We start from the raw sequence: 25,746 nt of genomic DNA, 5'->3' as shown, positions 1-25,746 counted from the left end.
ACATCATTAGATTCGTTATTAAAATTGAGCATTGGTAACATTAACACCTATCACCTTAATAACAATTGCAGGAGGTCCAGCTTAAAAGAGACAAACTCCAACACTGGAGGAAAGAATAAAAGTAAAAGAGGAGACAACTTGCAAAATAGCAGTTTTGATGTCAGTGAAATCATCTTGCAAAATAGCAGTTTTGATGTCAGTGAAATTAATTCAGGGTGTTGTAAAGGACAAAGAGTAAATTAGAAATGATTTCATATTCTAATATATGTACATGTCATCTTCAGAAATAAATGTAATTTATGTTTAATGATAGATGTACATTTTTAATGCTTTAAAAAAAGTCAGATGAATGCATGCATTATTTTAAGAAGAACTATGAATGCAAAATACAATATATGTACATGTATAGTGATTGTGGTTATTTTTCTTTCTTAAATAGTTCTGAAATTCAACATTGGAAAGTGGTCTTTTTGTACAAATTGTTGCGAATGACCACCTGTTTTTAGAGACCATTTTTTGTTTACAGAAGGGCAGTCTCTCAAGACTGGTTTTACTTTGCAAATTGTTATTTCAAAACTTAAGTTTAACCTGCAGAGATCAAAATGGTGAATGGTACTGGATGGCAGTGATGTGTATGCTGGTTTTGTTGAAAATATAGTCTTGTGGGGGAAATTGATATTTAAGGTAGCACAGATCGTGATACTGGTTGTATTGAAATGAACTGAGTGGATATAACTAGTTAGTTGGTTTGGTTTTTTAACTGGATATTGACAATGACAAAGACTTAAGGGTGTGTTTGTGATTTGGATTTTTATCACATCTTTAAAAAAAATTAAGTCATGTCACTACATTGTCTGCAGTGTGACAGCTTATAGTGATGTCTAGCACTGGGGTATCATGCAGCAGACATGTAGCATGATGTCCCACCTAGTCACATTATCCTGACACCAGGCTGACCAGTCCTGATACTAACCTTAATAATGATGAGCACCTAGCGAGGCAGCTGTTAGTACAATTTTTTATAAGTCTTTGGTATGACTTGGCCGGGGATCAAACCCATGACCTCACGCATCCAAGGCAGATGCTCTAACCACTAGGCCACTGGAACAGTTAAAGACTTAAGTGGCTTTTAAGCTAACTGCACATATGATAACTTTGTTACTCATAAAGTTCACCTTTAAGCTTTGGCTGATAGGACATTGATTCAACACCTATTATTATGATCTGAGATGAGATCAAAATCTTGGGCAACAGTTTGTTACAGTAACAAACCTTTACACATTACAATAGCACCCATGCTATTCATTCATATCCAGATTATGAAGGCATTTATAGGTTTATTCTTTTGTATTGGCGTTTTATGTCTCGCATCCATGAATGACTATTTGGGACACAAAAGGATGTTCAAGACTAAGTTCATTAGCATCATGGCAAGAAAATACGGAACTGCTTACCTTTTAAAATTTTTTTAATTATAAGTCAAATATCAATATGTGTGAAATTCTACTGCATTCCAGTAAATAAACCAAAATGAACACATTAGAGTTTAATATGGAATAAAAACACTGTAACAAAATTAATAGCTTTGTTGACTTTCCATTTAGGATCTTCTCATCTCTTCTGCTTGCTGTCCAATTCTCATGCAAGTAAATTTAATATATGCTTTATGTAAGTTTCAGTACCAGACCACACAAACTGGTTCATTTCACATGAAGAGGCAGCATAGTCTTATGCATTTACAGATCACTCAAGCATTTTGCCTCCGTCAGCATGAGTTCAAGTCATTGCTTGACGAACATTGGGGTGTTGGAGAAAGCTTGCCAGTAACTTACTGTGGGTCAGTGGTTCTTCCCAGGTTCTTACTGAACAAAACATATTGGCCACCATGTATAGCCTCTCATGTGCTGAAAAATGGTATTAAATACTCACAAAAACAAAAACATTATTTCATGCAGAGGGTTTGTGTTTCTCTAAAGCCGAAACTATTTTAAAGCTTAGAGACTGATTTCAATCCATTGGCACTTATTTTTGTAATAACTCTCTTCGTACTTATAGTTGTAAGATAACATTTTAAAAGAGTAATTTGATATGACAATAGCCTTTATACTGGCCCAATTAGTCACAAATAGTCATAAATAGGGATGCAGTAATACACCCAAGACCATATTGCGATATACCAAACCATTATTGCAGCACATATTACAATACAGTAACACTTGAGGAAAACGATAAAATAATCACTATAATATTTACTACATACAACATCTCTAAGTGATGTTACCTTGTAAGACTTCAAATAGTGGTCAAATGAACATATAAAATTAACATAAAAATGAAACAAGTCTACAAATACCTGAAAGCAGTCAGACAATTAGGAAATAAAAATCTCACTGACGTTTCTAGTCTGTCTATGTTTTAAAATTCCTACTCTGGACTTCTTGCTCTTTTTGTTGGGAGTAATTTCAGAATACGTTCTTTGAAAAAAATAAATTTCAGAAAATCAAAGTTCAGGTCTACAAGCCTGTCAACTACAGTAACTTGAAAAGTGAGTCAAGATTTATTGGATGAAAGCAAGGTCACGAAAACATTGCAGTACAGAAAACCATATTGCATTAAGTATTGCCAGAATAGCAGAATAGCAAATCACAACCGTAGAAGGTATTTTTAAATCTTGGCCCTAGACCAACAGTATACTTTGTCCTTATTATGAAATGCACATACAGCAAATAACGGGGGAACATATTTATGCAATTTGTCTTATCGCTTTAAATCAGCAGAACATATGGTGGAATTTGTCTTATAGCTTTAAATCAAATTGGTTGATATGATTAGTATACTTCACAAAAATGCTATTAAATCATAATTGTTTGGACATAATGTGAAATAAGATCAGATGAAAATATGAATAGAAGTTAAATTGTTTAGTAAGTTTTTGGTTTTAAAAAAAAATCTAAAACAATATTAACTGCAGAGTGGTAGTTTCTGTCATGTATAGAACACAGTAATAAACTAATGAGATTTTTAATCCAGAATTTAACTCCCATTAAGACTGGTTGAGATTCTTATAGTTTAGGTTGGCACATCCCATGATTTTATGGTACAAATATTTTTGCAGTTTATATAATCAGTCTAGAGACTAATCATAAATATTTTATGAAGATGTTTTAATTTTAAGTTATGAACAATAGTTGAACATAAGGAACTTTTCCTTGGATAAAATACTAATTCTTAATTCCAGCTTTTTGTCTGTGCACAAGATATAATTGCCTGTACTATCCCAAAGCCTAACATATTCAATGTTGGTTTTATAAAAATGTGACCAAATAAATGCCAGTCATTTTGATAAATAAATTATACTGAGGATGTTTTATATTGTCTTTATGTCAGTATATATTCTATCTACTGCCAAATGTTGGAAATAAATAAAAAGAAAATACTCTTGTATTTGAAGTTTTGAGAATGTTAATCATGGTTTTACTGAAGCAAATTAATTACCTCACAAAAAAAACATCTTTATGTTGTTACAGTTGCAAATTGATTTGTGTCATATCTCTAACTAAAAACAAAAGATGATTGTTTTAATAAAACTATATTTTTCTTTAAATCCTCAAGTAAGAGTTTTACTGTTAGTTTAAAAGTTTTAATGCATTTCATCATTGTCCGGAACAATGAAATTAAGGAAGAATCAAACAATTATCCTTCTAAGGAACATTCAAACAATGATCTTCCAAGGACCAATCAAACAGTGATCCTTCCAAGGACCAATCAAGCAATGACCCTTCCAAGGACCAATCAAGCAATGATCACCATTCAAGCAATGATCTTCCAAGGACTAATCAAACAGTGATCCTTCCAAGGACCAATTAAGCAATGATCCTTCCAAGGACCAATCAAGCAATGATCACCATTCAAACAATGGTTCTTCCAAGGACCAAACAAACGATGATCCTTCCAAGGACCAATCAATGATCACCATTCAAATAATGATCCTTCTAAGAAAAAGAATAGATACTTTTTCAAATCCAGGAATTTCAGTACTGATTGCCATGTGATTTTTGCAAAACCACAGAAATTTGTGGGGGCCCCGAGTGGCCGAGTGGTCTAAAGCGCTCTCCGTTACGGACCACTGCCATCTCACCTCTGTCTGTGTGGGTTCAAGTCCAAGGCTCGGCTAGCGTGGGTACGTGGGAAAGCCTGCCAGTAGCTTCTCGTGGGTCGGTGGTTCTTCCCTGGGTTTTTCAGGGTTCTTCCTCCACCGTTAATACTGGCTGCCATGTATAGCCTATCGTGTGCTGAAAAATGGCGTTAAAACACTACAACAACAACAACAACAACAGATATTTGTACCAGTAAAAATAAATAATGTTAAAGTAATAATTACCTCCCCTTTCAAACATCTCTTAGGAAATTTCATGTAGATCTTTATGAAAATCACATGTTATGTAACTGTACATAAAAAAAGGAAGCAGAATGGTATCACTTTGGAATTTAATTTCCTGATAGTTTTCATAGGATGTCCTTGTTGTTTATTGTTTATAAACCAATCAGAAAAACATCACATTTTTAGACATTTGCAATGTATGTTTAATAATTATTCATGATTCTTGACTGTGCAGTGTTAGATTAATAGTTAAGTAGGTAGATAATTATAGATATAAACATGCATACATGTATATACAGGTGTATCAGGGACCTGACAGACGCACTGAGCAAGAGAAAATAAATTACCTGCTTGATGAGATTGCTGATGAGGTGGAGATAGATTCCCACAGGCCTGATCCTGCATTAGAGGTAGACCAAAGACTGGCACAGCTTAGGGGAGGACAAAACTCAAAAACAGGTATACATGAGCAAAGACTGGCACAGCTTAGGTAAGGACAAAATTCACTAACAGGTATACGTGAACAAAGATTGGTACAGATTGGGAAATACAAAACTCAAAAGCAGGTCTACATGAGCAAAGACTTGTACAGCTTAGGGGAGGACAAAACTAATGAACAAAGACTGTCCCAGCTTAGGGGAGGATATAACTCAAAAATAGATATACATGAACAAAGATTGGTACAGCTTGGGGGAGGACACAATGAGAACAATAGTTTATACTTGATAACAACAGGATATAAGTACCAGCACACTATTGCTTTCAAAGCAGCTGCCAATCTCAGAGTTGTTTAATATTTGATATTGCGTTGAGTTGTCCAATGGGCCAGAATATAATTGTTTGATTATTTTCTATTTTTAATGTAATGCTCCCAACTTATAAATAAGTTTTCTTTGTCAATACTTTTTTGTTTCCAAAGCAATTGAAAGTTAAATTGTGCCAAGCTGGTTGGAAACAGTTTATTAGATTTGGCCTGTACCATTTTGTTGGAAGTTTTATTACGAAGCTTCTTCCTGGTATGAAAAGAAAATAGATCACTCAGAGAGATCAGTATTTTATACATGGTTTAGTTTGGTATTATAATGCATCATGGTTATTTAGTGCAGAAGTACCATATTTAAGGGTCAAACCATGGCAGCCAATCCATATCCTTTTGGTTACAATTCCGGCTGTATGCTAACCATGGATCCACTACAGCTCCAGTGTATTATGTACCTGACAAAAAATGTCTAATTATCTAACTTGCAATTATATGGGTGCAATGTTGTAATTTCTCATGTCTGTGTGCAAGTAGATTAACTCTAGAATAATTTAATGGAATCAAATGAAGGTTGATAAGGTAATATTGGTGATAAAAGGGAGAAATACTTTTTATTTTATGGTTTATTCATCAGCAGCTACTTCAGTATTGTCATAATATTTGTAATCATTATTTGTATCTCAGTTTATTAACACTTTTTCCTTCCATATATACTGTCTCAGTACCGTATATACTCGCTTACAAGTCATCCAGAGCTGCAAACAAAGATCCTGACCTGCTGTAGTATAATGTGCCTGCAGATCAGGGTCTGTGTTGTTTGTTTTACTGATTACATCTATCAAGCTGCACAGAGCCAGATCTGCCAATGCATTATGGAACAGCAGATCTGGATCTTTGCAGTTTGCAGTTGGACTTAAAAGTGAGTATAAATAGTATGTGTTTTTTTTAAATTCAGTTTCTGTTTATGTTATATAGGTTTCCTTTTTTTCTTTCATGACATTTAAGTATTTTTTTCCTTCCAGTGAAAGAAATGAAAACAAATACTAATGTTTAAATAAAATTCTGTTGTGAAATGTAATAGATGATGCACTGCAAGTTAAACTGTAGAAAATGTTGCAAGGAGTCCCACAAAATTTAAAGTTACATTAAGATCAAAAGATGATTCTTAGAAAATTGTGTAGTTCAAGTTTCATTTCATTTTGTTTCATGTGCGGTTTTCTAATATTTCAATGCCACTTTAATCCATTTTGATTTTTGGCATGAACACTTGTTTTGTTTTCATATTCCACTTGAATTCTTGTTTTTTTCACTTGCTGCATGTGCATATTTATTATTTTCATATACCATTGTATTACATTTGTTTTCTCCACATGCCACTTAAGCACATTTATTTTAGAGTGCCACTGAGTAAATTTGTTATTCTAATATGCCAGTTTAACACATTTGTTATGTTCACATGCCAGTTAAACACATTTTTCTGTTTTCACATGCTACTTGAACACCTTGTTTTCAGATGCCACATAAATATTATTTTCACTTGCCACTTGAGCACATTCTTTCTCTTCCCATACCATGTGAACACATTTGTTATCTTCCCATACCATGTGAACACATTTGTTATTTTCACATGCCACTTAAACACATTTGTTATTTTCACATGCTACTTAAACACATTTTTTATTTTAACATGCCACTTAAACACATTTGTTATTTTCACATGCCACTTAAACACATTTGTTATTTTCATATGCCACTTAAAAACATTTATTTTCACATGCCACTTAAACACATTTGTTATTTTCACATGCCACTTAAACACATTTGTTGCTTACACATACCACTTGAATACTTATTGTCTTCACATACCATTTGAGCACATTTATCATCTTCATATGCCACTTGAATGCATTTCTTCACTTGTTACTAGAATGAATTTGTTGTTTTCACATGCCAGAGAAACATATATCTTGTGCATGTGCTGATTTGGGTAGTTACATTGAATATAATAGGGGTATTTCAAAAGTTCTGAATATGTTGTTCTAACCTTTGTGAGCCCATTTAACCTGTCAATAAATTTGATACCGATCAGTAGACAAAATATTATTCTACAAAATCATCTACAGCTGCATATGTAACACGTCAGATGCCTGTTGATGTTTGAAACATCATATAGGTAAAAGACAATGCTGTAAATATTTTAAAGAAAGAGAAACAGTTTATGTTATGAACATACACTAAAATCCAGGTGGCATTAGGGTACTCTCTAGCTGATACCAAGGCCAAATTGGATAGAATTTGTGCTTGGAGTTCTCTTTTATATCCCAAAATGATGAGGTTGTTTCATTGCATTAAAGATGGTCAAGAACCCATGGTGGAATATGACACACAAAATGGAAGACCATTGTCCGCAAATGTGTTTATCACAGGTGATGAAACATAGATTTACTTTTGTGAACCCAGCTTCTCAGAAAATAGTCAAGTTGGGATTGGAGAAAATAAACAGAGACCACAAATTGCTTGATGTAATTGCTTTATTTTTCAGTGCGAAAGGCCAGTCATGTAGGTAGCTGTATTTGACTTAGCTAATTTCACTGAACACTTCTTTGGCTCAAAAATTTTGCCAAAAGATTTGAAAAACTATCAAACCACCTGTCCACACATTAGTACCCAAGGTAACCATCTACCTCCATGATAATCCACTGACACATAAATCTGCCATCATGACAGACTTCCTGAAGGAACAAAACATCCAAACTTTGCAAATCCTCCATGCAGCCCTGATTTAGCTATGCTGTGAAAGATTTGCTGAGGGGCAGATAATTTTAAAGTCAAAATGCAGTTGGAAGTGCTGTTTTCCAGTGTATGAACAACATTCCAGAAGTCAATATAAAATGGCATTAAAATTGAATAATCAGACTGAGAAAGTGTTTTGAGGTGCTATTGGAATACTTTGAGTGGATGCACTGTTGGATACTGTTCACTAATAAAGAACTTTGTTGTACAGCACACTCAATATCCAGAACTTTTTAAACACCCCATGTAGGTAAAATTGGACACAGGAAAAGGTGTAGTGGTACCTAGGCATTACTGTGATTAGCCTCAAGCAGTATATACCTTAGCTCTATGCCAGGATCAAAATTGTGGTGAAAGAAAACCATGATTACCACAGCAGAGGTGGGCAGTGTCTTTGAAAATCAGATGATAAGATGTTTGATTATGAAAAAGTAACAGTAATGCACAGTTTGCAGACATCTGCCAAAACATTCAGGAAAGAGTATGAAGTTACTGCACTCCTTAGTGTTTTAGCCCATATTTTAACTTTGCAAACTGTATTTGTTTTTTTCCAGATCTGCAAGAAAATGATTTGAATAAATCAAGTCCTCAAGATACAAAAGGCTTCTCACATAATATTCCTGATGGGAAAGGAGCAGAGAACTCTGAAAAACTTTCCAACTCTGCAGGAGATGATTCCATAAGTGTAGAAGAAATGAACAGAATTCTTAGTGATGCAGCAAGGGAGCTAGAAATTGATGCTCAGAGAGCTTTGGAAGGTCTGGAGAAAGATAAAGAAATCATGAAAAAATTAAAAGAGGTCAAACAAAGGAGGAAAGAGAGTAAATCTGATATTAACAAAGGTACATCAGGTGTGTGTGTGTGTGTGATTTGTACTTTTAACGTAGCTTTAACAATTTTTCAGTCATATCGCTAGTTTATAGTGATGTCTAGCACTGGGGCATCATGCCACAGACACGTTGCATGATGTCCCACCCAGTCACATCCTGACACCAGGCTGACCAGTCCTAACACTAACTTCTTAATGCTGAGTGCCAAGCAAAGCAGCTGTTAGTACCATTTTTATAAGTCTTTGGTATGACACGACCTCCTGCATCTGAGGCGGATGCTCTAACCACTTAGGCCACTAGAGCAGTCTAGATACATCAGGTTTGAAGTGAATATTTCTTGATATGATTGTGCAAAGCTGTTATGTCAGTGATTCTCAGTATTTACTCATGGTTTGAAAGAGGAAACCAGTAATAATTATTTGCAATGAAACAAACAGAAAAAGTAAAACTGAATTTAAATATTCTCAATCTGCTGCTTTTTTTAATACTTTTTTCAGTGCACAGAACAGAGGGGTTTTAACCAAAGATATCTACTGTTAAAATAACAATATGTATAACGCTACAGCATCCCATGTACCACAGGTTGTGGGTACCTTGGTGACAGTGGTCTTGCCAAATTTTATTTTTTTGCCACCCATCTCTTCTCAATAAAAAGCAGAGAATATATAATTTCCTGACTATTGGTCAGTTTGACAATCTGTATAACTGTTGTTACACTTCATGATAGTCCAACAAAATGTTGGGGAACAATCTTGTCTGTCACTCACTGACTCACAATTTTAGTATTGCCCTAGACCTTTGAAATATCATCAAACTTGGTATGCTTTTGTATCATAATTAGACAGTCTATCCTGTCTGATATGCATTTCAAGATTTGTTCCCATATTTTTTACAAATTGTGTCTGTTTGTCATTTGTGACACTCTTGTGTTGTTAATATCTCCAGAACTGTTTGAGATATCTTTGTGAAATTTGGTTTGCATTTGTATTGTGACAGGAGTTTGTGTACCATTTAAGATCAATTCTGTCTAGTCCTTTAGAGTTATCTCCCTATATTTTTGCTTAATTGCTCCTCAAATCATCCACACACTTTCTGACAGATCTTGTTTCATCTCATAACTTTTAAGGTTTAAATGTACATGTTTTAATATTGTTAAAACTACTTGAGGGCATATCATGTAATGCATTTGTTATCCTGTTTTCAAGGTTAAGTTTACAGGTTATAGTTTTGCCCTGGGAGGTGTTTGCTCTATAATGCAAAAGCTATTTTAGCTGCACAAAATTTTGGTAGACCTATGCATTTCTACCTGAAGTTGCATCAGTTATCATTGTTGTGGTTTTGTGTTCAAACTCAAGGTCAGAGATGGCTTGTACTTTATCTCTTTGTTGCTTCAGGTCTGATGCCTTTTGAGATATGTTAAACTCTTTAAGTGTGTGTAAAACATCTAAAAGTCCAGGTTGTGCATATATACAGGGTTATATTTTCAAGGTGAAGGGAAAGGGGTTAGCAATTTCTTTATTTATTTCCTTTTTATTATTCGTAAAATAATAAAATAAACTAGAGACAAACAGTCATACATATAATTATATTGTTATAAAGGATATACAATATATCAATTTAAATTATACAATTTTATATAGTTCATTAGCATTAAGTACATTAGGATACAGAGTATCTAACTATGAATCCAATAAGTTTCTTTTATGAGTCTATTCATGTCACCATGCACAATATCTATTGGCATGAAAGAAATATCAAGTAGAGAGTGATTATTGGTGTTAAAGTGTGTTGAAACATTAGAGGAAAACTGAGGATCTCTATAATTTTTTATATGAAAGCGATGATTATTCATTCTCTTAGAAACTTGTTGTAGTGTTTGTCCAACATATTGCATGCTACATTTTTTACAGGTTATTAAATAAATCACATCAGTTGATATGCAGTTAGTGTTATCGCGTAGAGAAAATACCTCTTTTGTATTAGCACTCCTGAAAGAAGTACTTTCTCTTATGTTTGCACATTTAGAGCACCTGTGTCTTTTACATTTAGATGACGAAAAGTGTATTTTTTTATTTTCTGTCTGTTTAGTTCTGATTAAAAAATCTTGCAAATTCTTGGGTCTTCTATAAGCGAGAATTGGTTTAATTTTGAAAAGTGATTTGACACTAGTTTTATTGGATAAATTTGTCTCCTAAATTTATCCAATAAAACTAGCGTCAAATCACTTTTCAAAATTCAAATGATGCTAATGTGCCATCAGGTATGGTCACTATGACTATAAATTGAAAAGCATTTAAATGACTTCTTCTCAAACCTGTCAAACAGAATTTGACCAGTCAGAAAGCATCCTTGCATGAAGACCTTGAAAATTTATACAAATAATCTACCATTAAATGTGGCATAGTTGCTGTAAAAAAACAAACAACAGAAAGTCTTTTTTTCAAAAAGTCATTTCATAACCTGCTGAATTGAATTTGACCAAATTTGATAGAAAGCATACTGGCATGGAGATTTTTTTACATTTGCACAAACAATGCTGATTTACCATTTAATATGGCCACAGTTACTAAAAATAATGAGAGAAAAAAAAGCATTTTAATATGTCTTCTCCAAAACTGTTGAATAGAATTTGACCAGTATTGCAGCAAAACTTCTTGGCATCAAGAACCTTGAAGTCTATTTCTAAAAATCTGTTAGTAAAAATTGAAAAATGGTGAAAACATCTTAAACACTGTTTATCAGAAATTGACCAGATTTGAACGAAAGCATCCTGGAATAGAGGGCTTTCAAATTTATACAACTGTTCTTGATCCACTATCAAATATGGCCACCATTACTAAAATTATAACAGCCTTTAAACAACTTCTCAAAAACCTATTAAGAGAATTTGATCACATTTACAGAAAGCATCCTGGCATGAAAACCTTTTTGATATTTGTTATGAATAATGCTAATTCACCATTAAGTATGGCCACCATTACTAAAAATAAAATTTAAAAAAAACATCATTTAAATGTCTTCTTCAGAACTGTTTAATAATTTCTCCAATCTTACAGAAATACGTTCTGGCATGAAGATCACAATTCATGCTATCTGCAATAAAATATTTCCACTATTACTAAAAATGGAGAAACTTTTAAACAATTTCTCCAAAACTGTGGAATAGAATTGAGTGAAACATACAAAGTATCATAGCCTAAATACCTTTCAGAAATGCCAGTCACCATCAGATTTGGTCACCATTACTAAAACTAGATAAACATTCAAAATCTACTCAACAGAACTTGACCAAATTTTACAGAAAGCACTCTGGCCTAGATTGATTGTTTGGTGTATTGTTTCACCCATACACAGAAACCATTGTTTGGTTTGGTAACACCTGGCTGCAAACCTTGAAATCAGGTGACCTTTATAGGCATGAATTGGGGGTGGTGGTAAAATGGTTGTTGATACCAAGTGACCATTATATAAAGGGAACCATTTGGAATAATTTTCGTTGTACTACTATTATTCTTATTATTATTATTATTATTATATTTGCTCTACTGTTCATAGACATGAAGAGCTTATGGGATGGTCTGTTGTCTGTTATCAGCATGGATTTCTTACTAAAAAACTTCATATGATGTCTCATTGATGCCATTCATATGTTCAATATGCCTGCCTCATTGGCCATCTTGGAAATCTTCATATCACTATTTCTTCAGAACAACTGGACATATTAGAAGGGGATCTTCACTGAAGCCTTCTTACGCTGACTAGTTGGTCATAAATGTAAATGTTGCCAATCAGACTTAAATGTATCTGCCACAATGGTCATCATGAAAATCCTGTTAACACTACTTCTCCTAGATGCAGTATCAACATTGTGCTTTCACTAAAAGACTTCTGATCATGTCTAGTTGGCACTAAATAGAAATGGTGTCAATCTGATATCCAATATGGCCACCATGACGTTCATCTTGAAAATCTTGTTATCATTGCTTTTCCAAAACAGAAAGTGAATCAACATGGGATTTCAACTAATATACTTCATATGATGCCTTGTTGGTCAAAAATGAAAATGGTCCCAAGTTGAAATCCCATCTATCCATTACAGCAGCTATTTTTAGAATTCTTTTCAGCCAGTAGAACATGTCCCTTCAAAGGAATGATTGTTATTATTATTATTATTATTACCACAATGGTCATCATCCTCATCATTATCATCACCATGAACATTACTACTACCATCATTGCAGATGAAGATTCTGAAGCAGAGTCGGACAGTGAAAATGAATCTGAGCATGAAGATGTGACAGCACAGAAATTAATGCAAAGAGTTAAGTTCACTGTCACTTATTTATAGCTAGAGGTTTCTTTTCCATCTCAGAATGAGTTAGCAGATCTAGGTCTGTGCAGTTTGTTAGGAATAATCAGTAGAGTAAGCAACATAGACCCTGATCTCCTGGTACATTATGCAACAGTAGCTCAGAGTTCATGTTGTTTGCAGTTGGACTCGACTTGTAAGTGAGTATATGCCGTACTTGTTTGTTTTAAACATGGAGAATTTTGAAACGTTTTGTACATACACCTGACTTTTGAATCTACTTATAAAACAGAATGTTATGAAAATTTTGTAAAATAAATAATACATGAGGCCTTGTGAATTCCATGCAGCCATTTAACTTTAAGCTACATTGCTGGTTTTTAGTATACTATGCCTCAAAATTTACTTAAGAAAATTTTCATGGGGAACACCTTATAGATGTCTTATTGAATTGAAATTCTTCACAGTGGAGTTTACCAACTTTTTTAAAAAAAGTGCTGTAAATCTATACATTTTAGCAGCATTAACATTTTTTAGAATAGTATGTATGCATTAGTATGACACCATTTTCTTGACTAATTGTTCACATATTGTATGATGTTTGTAAATTGTAGTTTTCTTGATAACTGGGACTGCCATGCTTTTGTTCTTCTTAACAGATACTTTTGAGTGAAAAAATAACTTCATGATTTATGGCCACAAGTGATCTGTGGTACTACAACATCATATAATGCTATTTTCATTACATTTTGGCACCAATTGTATTGTTTTAATTAATATTGTTTGCTTGCAAGTTTTTTTTTGTACAGTAAACTGCACCAATTGCATAATGGCAAACACTGATTTATTGTAATGCATTCCACAATCCCTTCCAGTCACTCATGAAATATATGTATGTAAAACTGATGACTCAAGTATCAAACACTAATTTAATTGGCATCACTTGAAGGTATTGCTTAGTTTTGAAGTAAAGCTTCTTTTGCTTGTGACCTCAACAAGTTTTTTTTTTTTTTTAAAGAAAGAACATCACTCAAAATATTTAAGCCAACATCCATTTAAATTTTTAAAGTTTTTATGTTTATCATCTATTATAATGGTACTGGAATAAAATGACATTCCCTAAAGTTGGTATTTTTTGTGGTGGGGAAATTTAAGCAATTTAGTCATCAAAGAGTGAGGTCATGAAAATAAATCCAATCCAGATATCCACAAGATGGCAATTGTTCATTATCCTTCAGTTCTGTCACTTAGTTTTATTCACAAAGCTAGCTTTCAGTTATGTTTTATATCTTTGCTTATTTCTATAGTACCTTAAAGAAGCCAAGTTAGATGAAGCAGCTGCAAAAGATAAAATTGACATGGACAAAGTCGGAAGCAGAAATGCCAAAAAGGCAAAACCAAAGGAGAAAGAAGAGGAGGAGGTGATTATAGATTGTAAAATATTTATTATCCAGAACTTAATCTTCATAAAATTATTGTTTAAAACTGAATGCGTCTTTCTTCCAAATATGCAGAAAGAATGAGTTTGATATTGCATTGTGATACAATAATGACTCTGGAGAGAGAGTTGACATAGAAATAGATGTAAGATGACATGATTGTCACTTTGGTCTCTTATTGAATAAAAAAATTAAGGTCACTTTGGTATCTTATTGAATAAAAAAAATTAAGGTCACTTTGGTCTCTTATTGAATAAAAAAATTAAGGTTTTGTGCAATTGTTAAAAACTTCAAGTGTTTCCTTATTTTATATGATTGTAATCAAATCAGGTGTTTATTGGAGTAATGACACCATTTTCTTACAATATGAATCTCCCACTAGCCTTTTGTTGCAAACATCTTATCAAGCTGTGTACAGTTTCCTTCCACAGTGATAGTGATCACATCGCAGGAGAGAAATGGTGATGATAGATGGGTTTGGATGGTCTTACAAAATAAAATTATAACAATATTAAGTCTTTGTTAAATGTTGTAATGCAATGCATTCTGCCCACTTAATGATGTTTTGTAAACAAGCAGATTGCAAACATTTGGGTTTCTGGTGGCCTTCTTGAAAATCTTGTTATTGCTACTTCTCCTGAATAGATGTAATATCAATATGGGGTTTTCACAAAAGAATTTTTGTATATCTAGTTTTTACTGAAAGAAAATGGTGCTGATCTGACATACATTATGGCCACCCTAGTGGCCATCTTGAAAATCTTATTTTTGCTACTACTCCTGAAATACCATATCAACATTCGATTTTCACTAGATGGCTTCTCATGATGTCTAGTTGGTCCTAATTGAAAATGGTGCTGATGTGAGGTCCAATATGGCCACTGTGGCATGACTATCTTGTTATTGCTGTTTCTCATGAAATTATAGTCATATCAACATAGGATTTTCAAAAAAGATTTTTTGTAATGCCTAGTTAGTCCTAAATGGAAATGGTGCTGATCTTACATCCAATATGGGTACCACTGCAGTCATCATCAGAATCTTTATTATTGCCACCTGAGTTTATGCGGGTTGCAATTAGACTGGACTTCTAATTTGATATATATGATATTTGACATGTGACCTTTCAGAATTAACCCACCAAGTCTGGTGAATTTCCACCCTACACTTAAGAGATAGTGTTAAGAACAAACAAATGGATGGACAGATGGAAGCCTTCACAAGATCATGATGCTAAAGCATGACAGTAATGATAAATTTAGTTTTATCTGCATCACAGGAAATCATTTATTTCATTTAAAAATTAGATGGAATCATGTGAACTCTCATACTTGGAATCAGCTCATAGTAATGTCTTTCCTTAATTCGTCATAACATAACTGTGTTTATCCTTAATTTATCACATCCTAATTATGATGGTTATCTTTAATTTGTTACATCCTATTATCATGTATTGATTATGCTTTACTGAATTTGCTAATTCCCTCTGCTGTTCATTGTTCATACTAAATGTGTTTTACTAAATATCTTACATTGTTACATGTAATAGCTTGAAGATGATGATGAGCTTCCATACTGTTGCATATGTACAGCAGATGCTGTTCTACGTTGCCATGACTGTAACCTTGATCTTTATTGTGCTAAATGTTGGCAGTAAGTTTCCATGTGTGTACTATATTGTTCATACTGTTATATATATTTTATTTAATTATTTGTTTGTTAGTTTAAATTTTTTAAAATTCTATTACATACTATTGTAATGTAACTTTGTTTACTGGATTTGATATTGTTTAGAATAGAGTTCAGTTCTGACTGATTTTTTTTGTATTTTTGATGTAAACAACTAATAATAGAGACATTGTATCTAATGCTGACCTAGTTCCCAACCTTGTTTCAAAATCAGTGGCAGTTTTGGTCAACAACTTTTTTTTCTTTTATTCTTTCTCAGAGTAAGAATTGTTAAGTTGAGCCAAGGTCATACCTGGACTATGTGATAATTTTCATGTAGCAAACTTCCATTTCTTCTGAAAGGTTGAACTGTTGACCCCCATCCAGGAATCTGTTTTGCGTCTTAAGCTAGCCTTATACCTAATAGTTTGTAGAGAAGTAGTCAGTGGGCTTTAAACTTTTGACACGTTGTGTTGTTGTGACCAGTTTGGGCTGAGATCTTATTTTCTTCAAATTATTGGATTTTAAGTGATTATTTTCCCTGGAAGTACTAGTGCTGTAAATTAATTCTTGGACAAGGACTTGTATCTAAATTTATACAGAATTAAAAACTTGGAATAATATTTTCTGTGATTGAACAAGAGACTGTTGACACAGCAGCACTTTGCTGACTATTAATGACATCAACATCTTCCATTTTGGATTTCGTATGAACTCAGTTTCATTCAGGACTTTTTATTACATGAACTTAATTCTTGGATTATTTTTGGATTTGATTAGTAAAACCATAAGTTTTTTTTTCTCATTTTTCACTTAATATTCTAGGGAAATAAATTATTTGTTAAATTTTACAAAGCTTGTTGTCTTCACTTTTTTCTGTTGTTTTTTGTAAGAGCCTAGACTCATAACAATACATTCATACTTTATATTTTAATGGTTCGCTACAATGTCATATAAATATGTTCATATCTTCTGTTATGTATATCTATATATTTTGTCACTCCTGGTACATGTTTTTATCTAATTTTTGTAATTTGTATTCATGGTTGTAAATTGTACAGAATATCTTCAGTTAGATTTTGCCTACCTGATCTGAGTCTGCTAAGAGAATAAAATCATATAGGATCTATAAAAAGATGCCTAAATATGTGTTGACAATTACTAATAATAATCTTAATAAGACTTGATGATTGCTTCGGGTTAATTTCTCATTGACTGATTGGGTTTGGATAGTTCTAGAAGAATTCAGTAATTTCCTATTGGTTGGGCTAGGTCACATGAAAAGGCAAATGGGAATAAATTGAGTAGTAAGATCCGTAACATGGGGTATGTTGTGAAATATAGTCATAATAGAAGGTGTATATTAGGAGAGAACTGACCAATCAGGTTCCTTCATATTTCTGAGTCGTTCTTATTTCTTGTGTTCCTGTTGTAAGTCTGCAGATGTGTTTTATGTTGTACTTAGATATTATTTGAGAGGAAAAACATTTGTTTGGACTGTTCATTGGAATTGGAATGTACTCATTATTTGGACTATAATATTATTCTGGAACTATTGTGAATTATTCAGAGGAGTTCTGGACAACAATCTTGACAACATCATGATTATTGGCAGACCAGTACATTTCCCATTTTGGAATTTATATGGAACTTTTCATTCTTTTGGACTTTCATAGAATTTTTTCAGGATTATTTTGATTCACTTCATTCCTCTCACATTTTCATTTATAACTTTAATCATTTTTTACGTTTTGCAAAATTTGATGATTTTACTTCATTCTGTTACTTAGTTTTATGACCTAAAATTTGTAACACTTCAGTGTGGTTAATGGTGGTTAATGCTGGTGTACTGTTTGACTCAAGTCATCAAAAAAAAAATTCAGACAAAAAATTGGTCATTACAACAGTAAGAATGGCAAACATTAGAGATTATCTTTAACCTACCATTCTTTTCTGTAAAAATTTCACCATATTGAAATATGCTAATGCAGCAATCAAGTTTGAATGATGTTGGGAAATCTTGAAATAATGCAACAAAATGTATTTAAAGAAGTATTTTTATCAACTTTCAGATATTTCTCATTTTGTGCATTTGATTTGAATAATAAAATAACCATTTTATTGCAAAGACATTAGGAAGCTTCATTTTTAAATCTTCTTTAGTGTGTTTTTAAATAAGTTTTGATATTGCACATAAGGAAAGCTGATCCAGCTTCACATTAAAAATATCATTCTGTAAATAAAACATAAATGGGACAAAACCTCATGAAATATTTATTCTGTTGATATAGATTTCATTGTATCTGTTCCTTAATGCTTTAATTATCTTTCTATATCTCAATGAAAAGTTCTGAAATTTTCTCCAAATCAAGAGAAGATAAGATCAATGAAATATAATTACACTTATAGGGAGATATCCCAGTATTTCTGATTTTCTTTCATTTTTACCATTTCAGAGAGAGTCACACAGAGCTAGGGATGGAAGACCATAGGACGTCAAAATACGCACCACCAAAAGGAAAAACATAAGCATGAACATAAAGGATGGAAATGTTTTTGCTGTAAAGTTATGAATGACGAAGAAAGAGATGCATACAATTATCTGTCATCTGGCAGAGGAGGTTCATGCACATACTGTGTTGAATTTCTAGTCAGATGTCATAATTTCATAAAGAGTAGAAAATCAGTTATATTTTTACTTTGGATATAACTGTTTATCTTTATTATATAAAGGTGTCAATACTGCAAGATAAGTAGAGAAATAGTGGCAAGAAAGGTAACTATATGCATTTCTTTTTTTTGTTTTTCATTTACTATAATTGATGGGGCATTTAGTGAAACTATTCTTTATTCATTTGTAGAAATTTTACTTAATATATTAGTTTTCAGTGAAAACAGACAGAACTTTCTCAAATGTGCTTTGTTTTAAAGGTCTGCAGAAGCAAGGTTAGAAATCTTTTCTTTGTACTTTTATCACCATAATCTAAAGAGAAATTTAATTTTAGTAATGCTCCTAAAAAAGATGTATGTTTGTGTATATCCAGAACTTTATGTGAATTTCCCAATATTCTTGTGTATGCAACTACTTCCACATCTTTTAAAGACTTTTAAAATTTGCAGATATTACTGTGATGCACTTGCATATCATTTTGTCCTCATGCTCTAATGCATTTTCCAGAGGTATGCCTCTTTTTGATGTTAAATGTATGTATGATCAGTGTGCAACTAGGCCTACAGCTTTGATTAATCACCGTGAGGTTTTGCTGATATTATTGACACATGGTCAATGTGTGCATTTCATTGTCATCTTGTTCTGATGTGTTTTTCCAGAGTTATGCCCCTTTTAAATGTTAAATATAAAGCAAAATCAATTTTGAGTGACCTTAATAGCTATGACTACTGTGAAGAATTTGCAGGCAGAGTTAATCATATTTAGAACCATTATGCAAGAAAAATGAGGGAAAAAGATGAGTAGTTATTAGTTTTATTAAATTTATATGGTCAAGTTCTATGCCCCAAATGATACATTAGATTTTGTGTACATCTCACAAGATACCACTTTAGTGCCATATTCATTAAAATCCTTTTGTTTTTAACCACACTGTCTTTAAAGGATTAGTAATCATGGACACATATAGTTCAAAGATTGTATTGTTTATCTGTTGCGAAAACTGACAACATTGCCAAGAAAACCATAATCAAAGTTTTTTTTACCCTGCTTTCATAGTGAGTACTGCATTAAATTGTTTGTTGAGCAGTTATATTTAATTACCATGGTGAATGAGATCTATGTCTTTTTTCTTTTTATAAGTTGTTTTCTTTTTCAGATGAGTTAATTCTGTATTTTGTTGTAAGATCTGTATTCTTTATTGCTTTATGTTACTGTTGCTAAAATGCACACGAGGTCAGATGTGCCACTGTCAAAGTTCACATCATCTGTTACATCCTTTTGTTTACTGTGTTGATCCATTTTAATTATTCCAGTCCTCAGTGATTTATGTTGTGCCTTATTGCTGGAAAATAATTTTACTGAGTAAGTGTTATCACAGCTAACTTTACAATTTTTCAACATAAGTAGGTGTAACTTTAAACACCTCTTCCTCAAGAAATCAAGCCCATTGAGCATCCAAAAACCGACAACAACACCATAAGCAAGGGTGTGAGTTACTGAGAGACCTCTAAAAAAAGACAGAGTGTGTGCCATCCCAGCTAGATATTGAGAAGATCTGGGGGTAGTGCAGTGACACTGTTTAAATGCTGAATAATCGTTGTGCAATCACATTGTGAATAATTGTCAATAAACTGGTTTTCGTAATAAATTACCTTTATTTTCAAGTTAACCAGTCCCTGAAAGATCATGAAAAATACATCACGTACATGTGTGCCTCAATATGTACCTTCTATGTGTATTACATCACTGCTATTTGTATAAAAAAAAAAGATTCATTTTCCTTACTAAAACCCAAGACATTCATTTTAGGAAACCAAATATCAAAGTTGAAATTTTTTTTTTTAATTGCTTGATTAGTAAAATATTGATGGCTTGTTTTCATTGCAAGAAATAGCAAAACTTTTGCTTATCCTTGAGCAAATCTCCAAGTGCCAATTTCTGAATTTTAAGTTCACTACAAACTTTGAAAGTCATTTTTCCATCATGAACCATAGCTATGAAACAAAGCCTTGCATTCGCTGAGTATTTGTTTCACTTGTTTGCCTTGCTATATTTGATCACATTTGTGAATGATTAGGTTAAATTAAGGTAGTTTAATTATCTTTCTTTCATAATATTTATAATAGTGTTCAAGTGAATTGAAATGATTTGACCTGACACATGATTGTGACTGCTAGCTCTTATACAGGTAGGATTTGCATGACTTTTGACCTTTTTGTTTATTCCACCCAATTATTTAATTTGATACAAAATACATAACTGAAGTGATTATACAAAAGTATGTCTGCTTTTAAATGATTCTAACAATACAACAAATAAGTCTGCAAATTGGAGATTAAAAAAGTCAGTCATTAAATATGTTCTCAGAGAAATGATATGACAGTAAATTGACAATTTTAATGTTTGAATACAACAGGGCATATCACGTGATGATTACACTGAAACTGAATTAAAACATAGAACTACAACACAAATTTCACTTGAAACAGTTATTTCATTGGCGTTTATTTATTAAGGTGTTGGCATTAGTGACATTTTCATTGATTGAAATTTCAATATTTTTATTTACAGTGTACAGAGAATTTGTTAACATAAAAATAAATGCAAGAAAATATAGGATGTTTTATTAAAAGTTGAGAATTTCATGATGGTGATTCAGATTTCTGGGTATTTACATTCTTTTTGATGATAAAACATGCCAATATGTCAGGGTTTAGTTCACCAATTTTTATTGCAATTTTCTTCATGGTCAACAAATGAAAGATTGCATGCCTTTTAACTTGTTTCTTTTTATTCCACCCCAATTATTTCATTTGAGGCAAAGTATGCAGTTACTGTTATAATACAAAGCATGTCTATTTTTAAATGAGTATTACAATATACCAAATACTTCTACATGTCGGAGATCAAAACACTCTCAGCATTTAATTAGGTTCTCACAGAAATACTAGTGACGATAAATTGACAATTTTTATGTTTGAAGGTATATTGCATTTATGATGATTACATTAAAACCAAATTAAAAGATATAACTAGAACACATATTTCACTTCACAAACTTATTTAAGTGACATTTTAATTCACAAACTTTTGTTGAATGTTGTTATTTACATTGTACTGAGAATGTTGTTTGGAAATAAAATTTAACAAAATATGTGACATGAAAATTTGAGATGATATTGATTCATATTTACAGGTACTAGCTAACATTTTCAGTGATAAAATGAGCGACATGTCAGGGCTTCAGTTACCATATATCGTATTTTCTTCACATTCAGCAAATAGTGGTCAATTTTGGGGGTATTTTCTAGTTTTAAAAAACTGGATCCACAGCTGACCCCACATTATAAGCAGGTTCACAAGTTTTGTGGACACAATTTTACAAGGGTGTGGTGTAGTTAACTTTGTAAGGTATACGCCATAATCCCAGTAAACTACATGTGAACTTCAAAAGAACATTATACCGTATTTCATGTTATTTTTTTGTACAAGAAAAAATAATTATTAATTTTAGTGTAGAAAAACTTATAAGTAAAATAAATAATTATCATTTGGTGGTACTGACCATGTACGAAAAATAAACGGATCGTACTTGAACAAGTTCTACAGAACACACACTACTCGACAATCTAACATTACAAATGTACAAAGTAAGCATATATTTTCTGTCTCATTCTGCTCTTAACTCAAGAATCTAATTACAATAAAAATAAAAGTACTCACAGATTTTTGTTGTTATTAGTAAACAAGAGAGAGAGGGAGAGAGAGGATTTTGTCTCAATGTGCAAGGTCGTCTGCATTTAGAGCATATGTAGCTGTTATGTTGTGTAATGTTGCAAAATGATTAAGATGGTTTTAACATTATAGGTATTATTTATTGGTAAATTGTACGCAATGATATGAGACCACATTGTCAAGAAATTAAGTTCAACTTGTATTTTTACAGCAACAATAATCTCATCAAATTGCAATAAAAAATAAAGAACTTGAGATCATGTTTTAGTTAATGTGCATGAGTGCGCGCACGTGTGTGAGAGCAAGAGAGAGATGAAACAGAATTTTGCCAGTGTACAAGACTATTTATTCAGGGTGGTTTTTGTTTGTAGCTTTTTGCAAAGAGAAAAAAGACTGTTACCTGATGGTTGTGATAATCCTAATGTATTACGACCTTACTATATTCCATTATCAATAAACACCACTAAATCAACAATTCATTCTTGTTTAAATTTCAATATACATTGTCACAAAAACCACATGGCTATGCAGTGTTATTTACACGGTAATTAAACATGCTTAGTACTTTGGTTATTACAGTTCAAACCAGACTGAGCGCAAGAAACGACAGACAAGGTCAAATCAGCGAGGCTGCCAGTAGGGAAATGAGGCTGTCTTTAGGGAAATGAAAATCTGTCAGTGTGATATTGAAGCCATTGTCCATACACCAGATGTTATAAGGGCAATCGATCATATGCATTACTTGTTATTCGAACTCGCCAATAAAGATACTAGTGGGGTATATCGTAGAATAGATTTGCAGTAAAATGTTAATTATATCCAAGTCAAAACAGAACAAGCACTTAAAAGATAGTATATGTTTATATATATATATATATATATATATATATATATATATATATATATATATATATATATATATATATATATATATATATTTATATAATAATTGATTTATCGGAGTCCGTGACTTTAATATTTACGATAGAAAATGACTAAGTTTTATATTTTATGTTTGTATGACTATAATAAAACAATAAGACTAGTTGATCAATGGTCTGTAGTCTTCACTTTAGCATGTACTGAGATTTAATTTTTGGGGGGATAAAAAGAACATCAAAGGTCTTCCGAACTCATTTTAAAATGCACTTGGCGTTTTGCTACGGTGACGAACTTATTTTAGGTAAAACTAATAAACAATAATATTTATATGGTCTGTGAAGTCCTCTGTCCAGTTATTAATAAACACCAGTAGATATTGTAATTACAGTAAGAGATCTTATGCACATGGGTGCCTGCAGGATTTTTTGCAACGGGGAGGGTCAGTCAGTCACGGCCAGGAGAGTTAGTATAGCAAGTAGTCTGAAACTAAAGCTTATATTTACTAATCATTTTGAACAGAATCTTGTGATATATTTTCAGCTTCATTTGATGATTAAACTTGTCAGAATTTATATATATTTGCAGTATTATTTGGGGGGGGGGTCATGTGCCCCTCTTGACCTATGCTGCGGGCACCCATGCTTAAGCATCAATCATTGTATTTTCTCACTAATAATTAATTATTCATATTTGTAAAACAAAATGGCAATATGCTATTTTTGATCTTTTTGCAAACATAAATCTCCTTAGTAGAAATTTTATGTCCGATAATGAATTTTTTCGAAAAATAGAAAGTGATTTGTACAAAAAATTATGATGCATTTAAATAATTATTATATTGATACCTGGATTGTGTATGAAAAATTAAAGTGTAAGAAAAATACAAGAAATGCGGTACAGTTTACAATTTATGTATTGTTATTGCTATATATTTTTTATATGAATGTGTGTAATATTTTAAGAAGAACTAAGAATAAAGAACAAAATGTATGTGCATTATTTTTCCTTCATAAACCCAGTTGAATTTCGGCTTTTAATTTTGCTTTGTGCTCAACTAGTACCACTGCTTTTGATTTGCTGAATTGCCCTGAAACTTGGCAGACATTAATGACATGAAATTAACATATGTATATTGTTCTGTCTTGCTCTGTACCTTTCTTTATCTAATAATTCTTGTGTCTTCATCTAGTCACATGGTCTTTAATAGTAGCAGTAGCTTACCCATGGCTATTGTTTAGCAGTTTAGCTTCCTTTTTCGTGCTCAAAAAAATTACCATCCATTTCTTATGCATACATCCTCCCTTAGAGTGAAGAATTGTCAGTATGATGCAGTTATGTTATGTGCAACACAAGCACAGCTAGCTCATCTTTTTCAAGGACATTAATGTGATCAGATGTGATCAGACACATTCCAAACACCAGACAAAATTTGCCTGTTACAGTGTTTTTTAACTGCAGTTGTGACCTGGCCTTGACAATAATTAGATCTAATGGTGTTACATTATCTGTTCATTTTTTCCAAACATTTACATGGTAACCTTATCCCTCCAGTTTTGGTTCCTCCAGGGACTTTGGGTTACTTCATATACACCTACTGTGGTCAGATGCACTTACTATCAAAATCATTTTATATCTAGGTACCAGTAAGTCATTTTTGTGAGGAATAATGACAGTGTGCACACTAGACACTTCGTTTCCTCATTTTTTATTGACACCACAGGAACCACATCATACGGTATCTATACTAGACATTAAATTCAACACATTGAATTTTGTTTACATTGTTATTGTATGTATGTATGTATACTTCATTTCCCAATACAAATTTATAAAACACTGAGAACTCTTTCTTAAATGGATAAAGACTTAAAGTTATGCTACGGTTTACTGCGTTAATAGAGATCACAGGGGTGAACTCCGTTTGCAGTACATATAAACAAGGTGAGTTATATGTGACATAAATATTTTAGTTAATTTACTGTATAAAGGAATAATGTCAACATAGTCAGTGGGAAAGGATGGCACAGTAAGTCTTCCTGGGACACTCATCCAGACTCTATTAAATGTTCCACATGTACAAGAAAAAACCATTGTACATTTTGTAAATCATGGTCTGCAGAAAGCTGGAATCTTACAGACTCCAGCTGCACTCATAAGAGAAAGAAGCTCCATTCTCCCTCTTCCTCAGAATTTTCCAGCTTCTCTGTTACTGAAAATAAAGTGTCTTCTGTCTGGAATACCCCTCCCAGAATGTCACTACATTCCATTAAGGAAATGC

The 25,746-nt window shown here is 32.5% G+C and overlaps 1 protein-coding gene across 3 annotated transcripts in view; it reads left to right on the top strand.

Moving 5' to 3' along the window:
- LOC149808335 (abscission/NoCut checkpoint regulator-like) overlaps positions 1 to 24,458 on the top strand; it is a 40,143-nt gene extending 15,685 nt beyond the window's left edge. For all 3 annotated transcript variants that reach the window (XM_089975889.1, XM_089975888.1, XM_089975887.1), the window contains 6 exons: positions 4,681 to 4,840; positions 8,489 to 8,776; positions 13,006 to 13,085; positions 14,381 to 14,494; positions 16,062 to 16,165; positions 18,637 to 24,458. In XM_089975889.1, coding sequence (XP_089832015.1) covers positions 4,681 to 4,840; positions 8,489 to 8,776; positions 13,006 to 13,085; positions 14,381 to 14,494; positions 16,062 to 16,165; positions 18,637 to 18,709 — 819 coding nt within the window. In that variant the 3' untranslated portion in view covers positions 18,710 to 24,458. The remainder of the gene's footprint in view (positions 1 to 4,680; positions 4,841 to 8,488; positions 8,777 to 13,005; positions 13,086 to 14,380; positions 14,495 to 16,061; positions 16,166 to 18,636) is intronic.
- The last annotated feature ends 1,288 nt before the right edge of the window (positions 24,459 to 25,746 follow it).

The sequence above is a fragment of the Sinohyriopsis cumingii genome, chromosome 1 (genome assembly GCF_028554795.1).
Source record: "Sinohyriopsis cumingii isolate HCF-2022 chromosome 1, ASM2855479v2, whole genome shotgun sequence".
Taxonomy (NCBI): Eukaryota; Metazoa; Mollusca; class Bivalvia; order Unionida; family Unionidae; genus Sinohyriopsis; species Sinohyriopsis cumingii.
The sequence above is the reverse complement of the archived record's forward strand: the minus strand, read 5'-3'. Positions and strand labels throughout refer to the sequence as shown.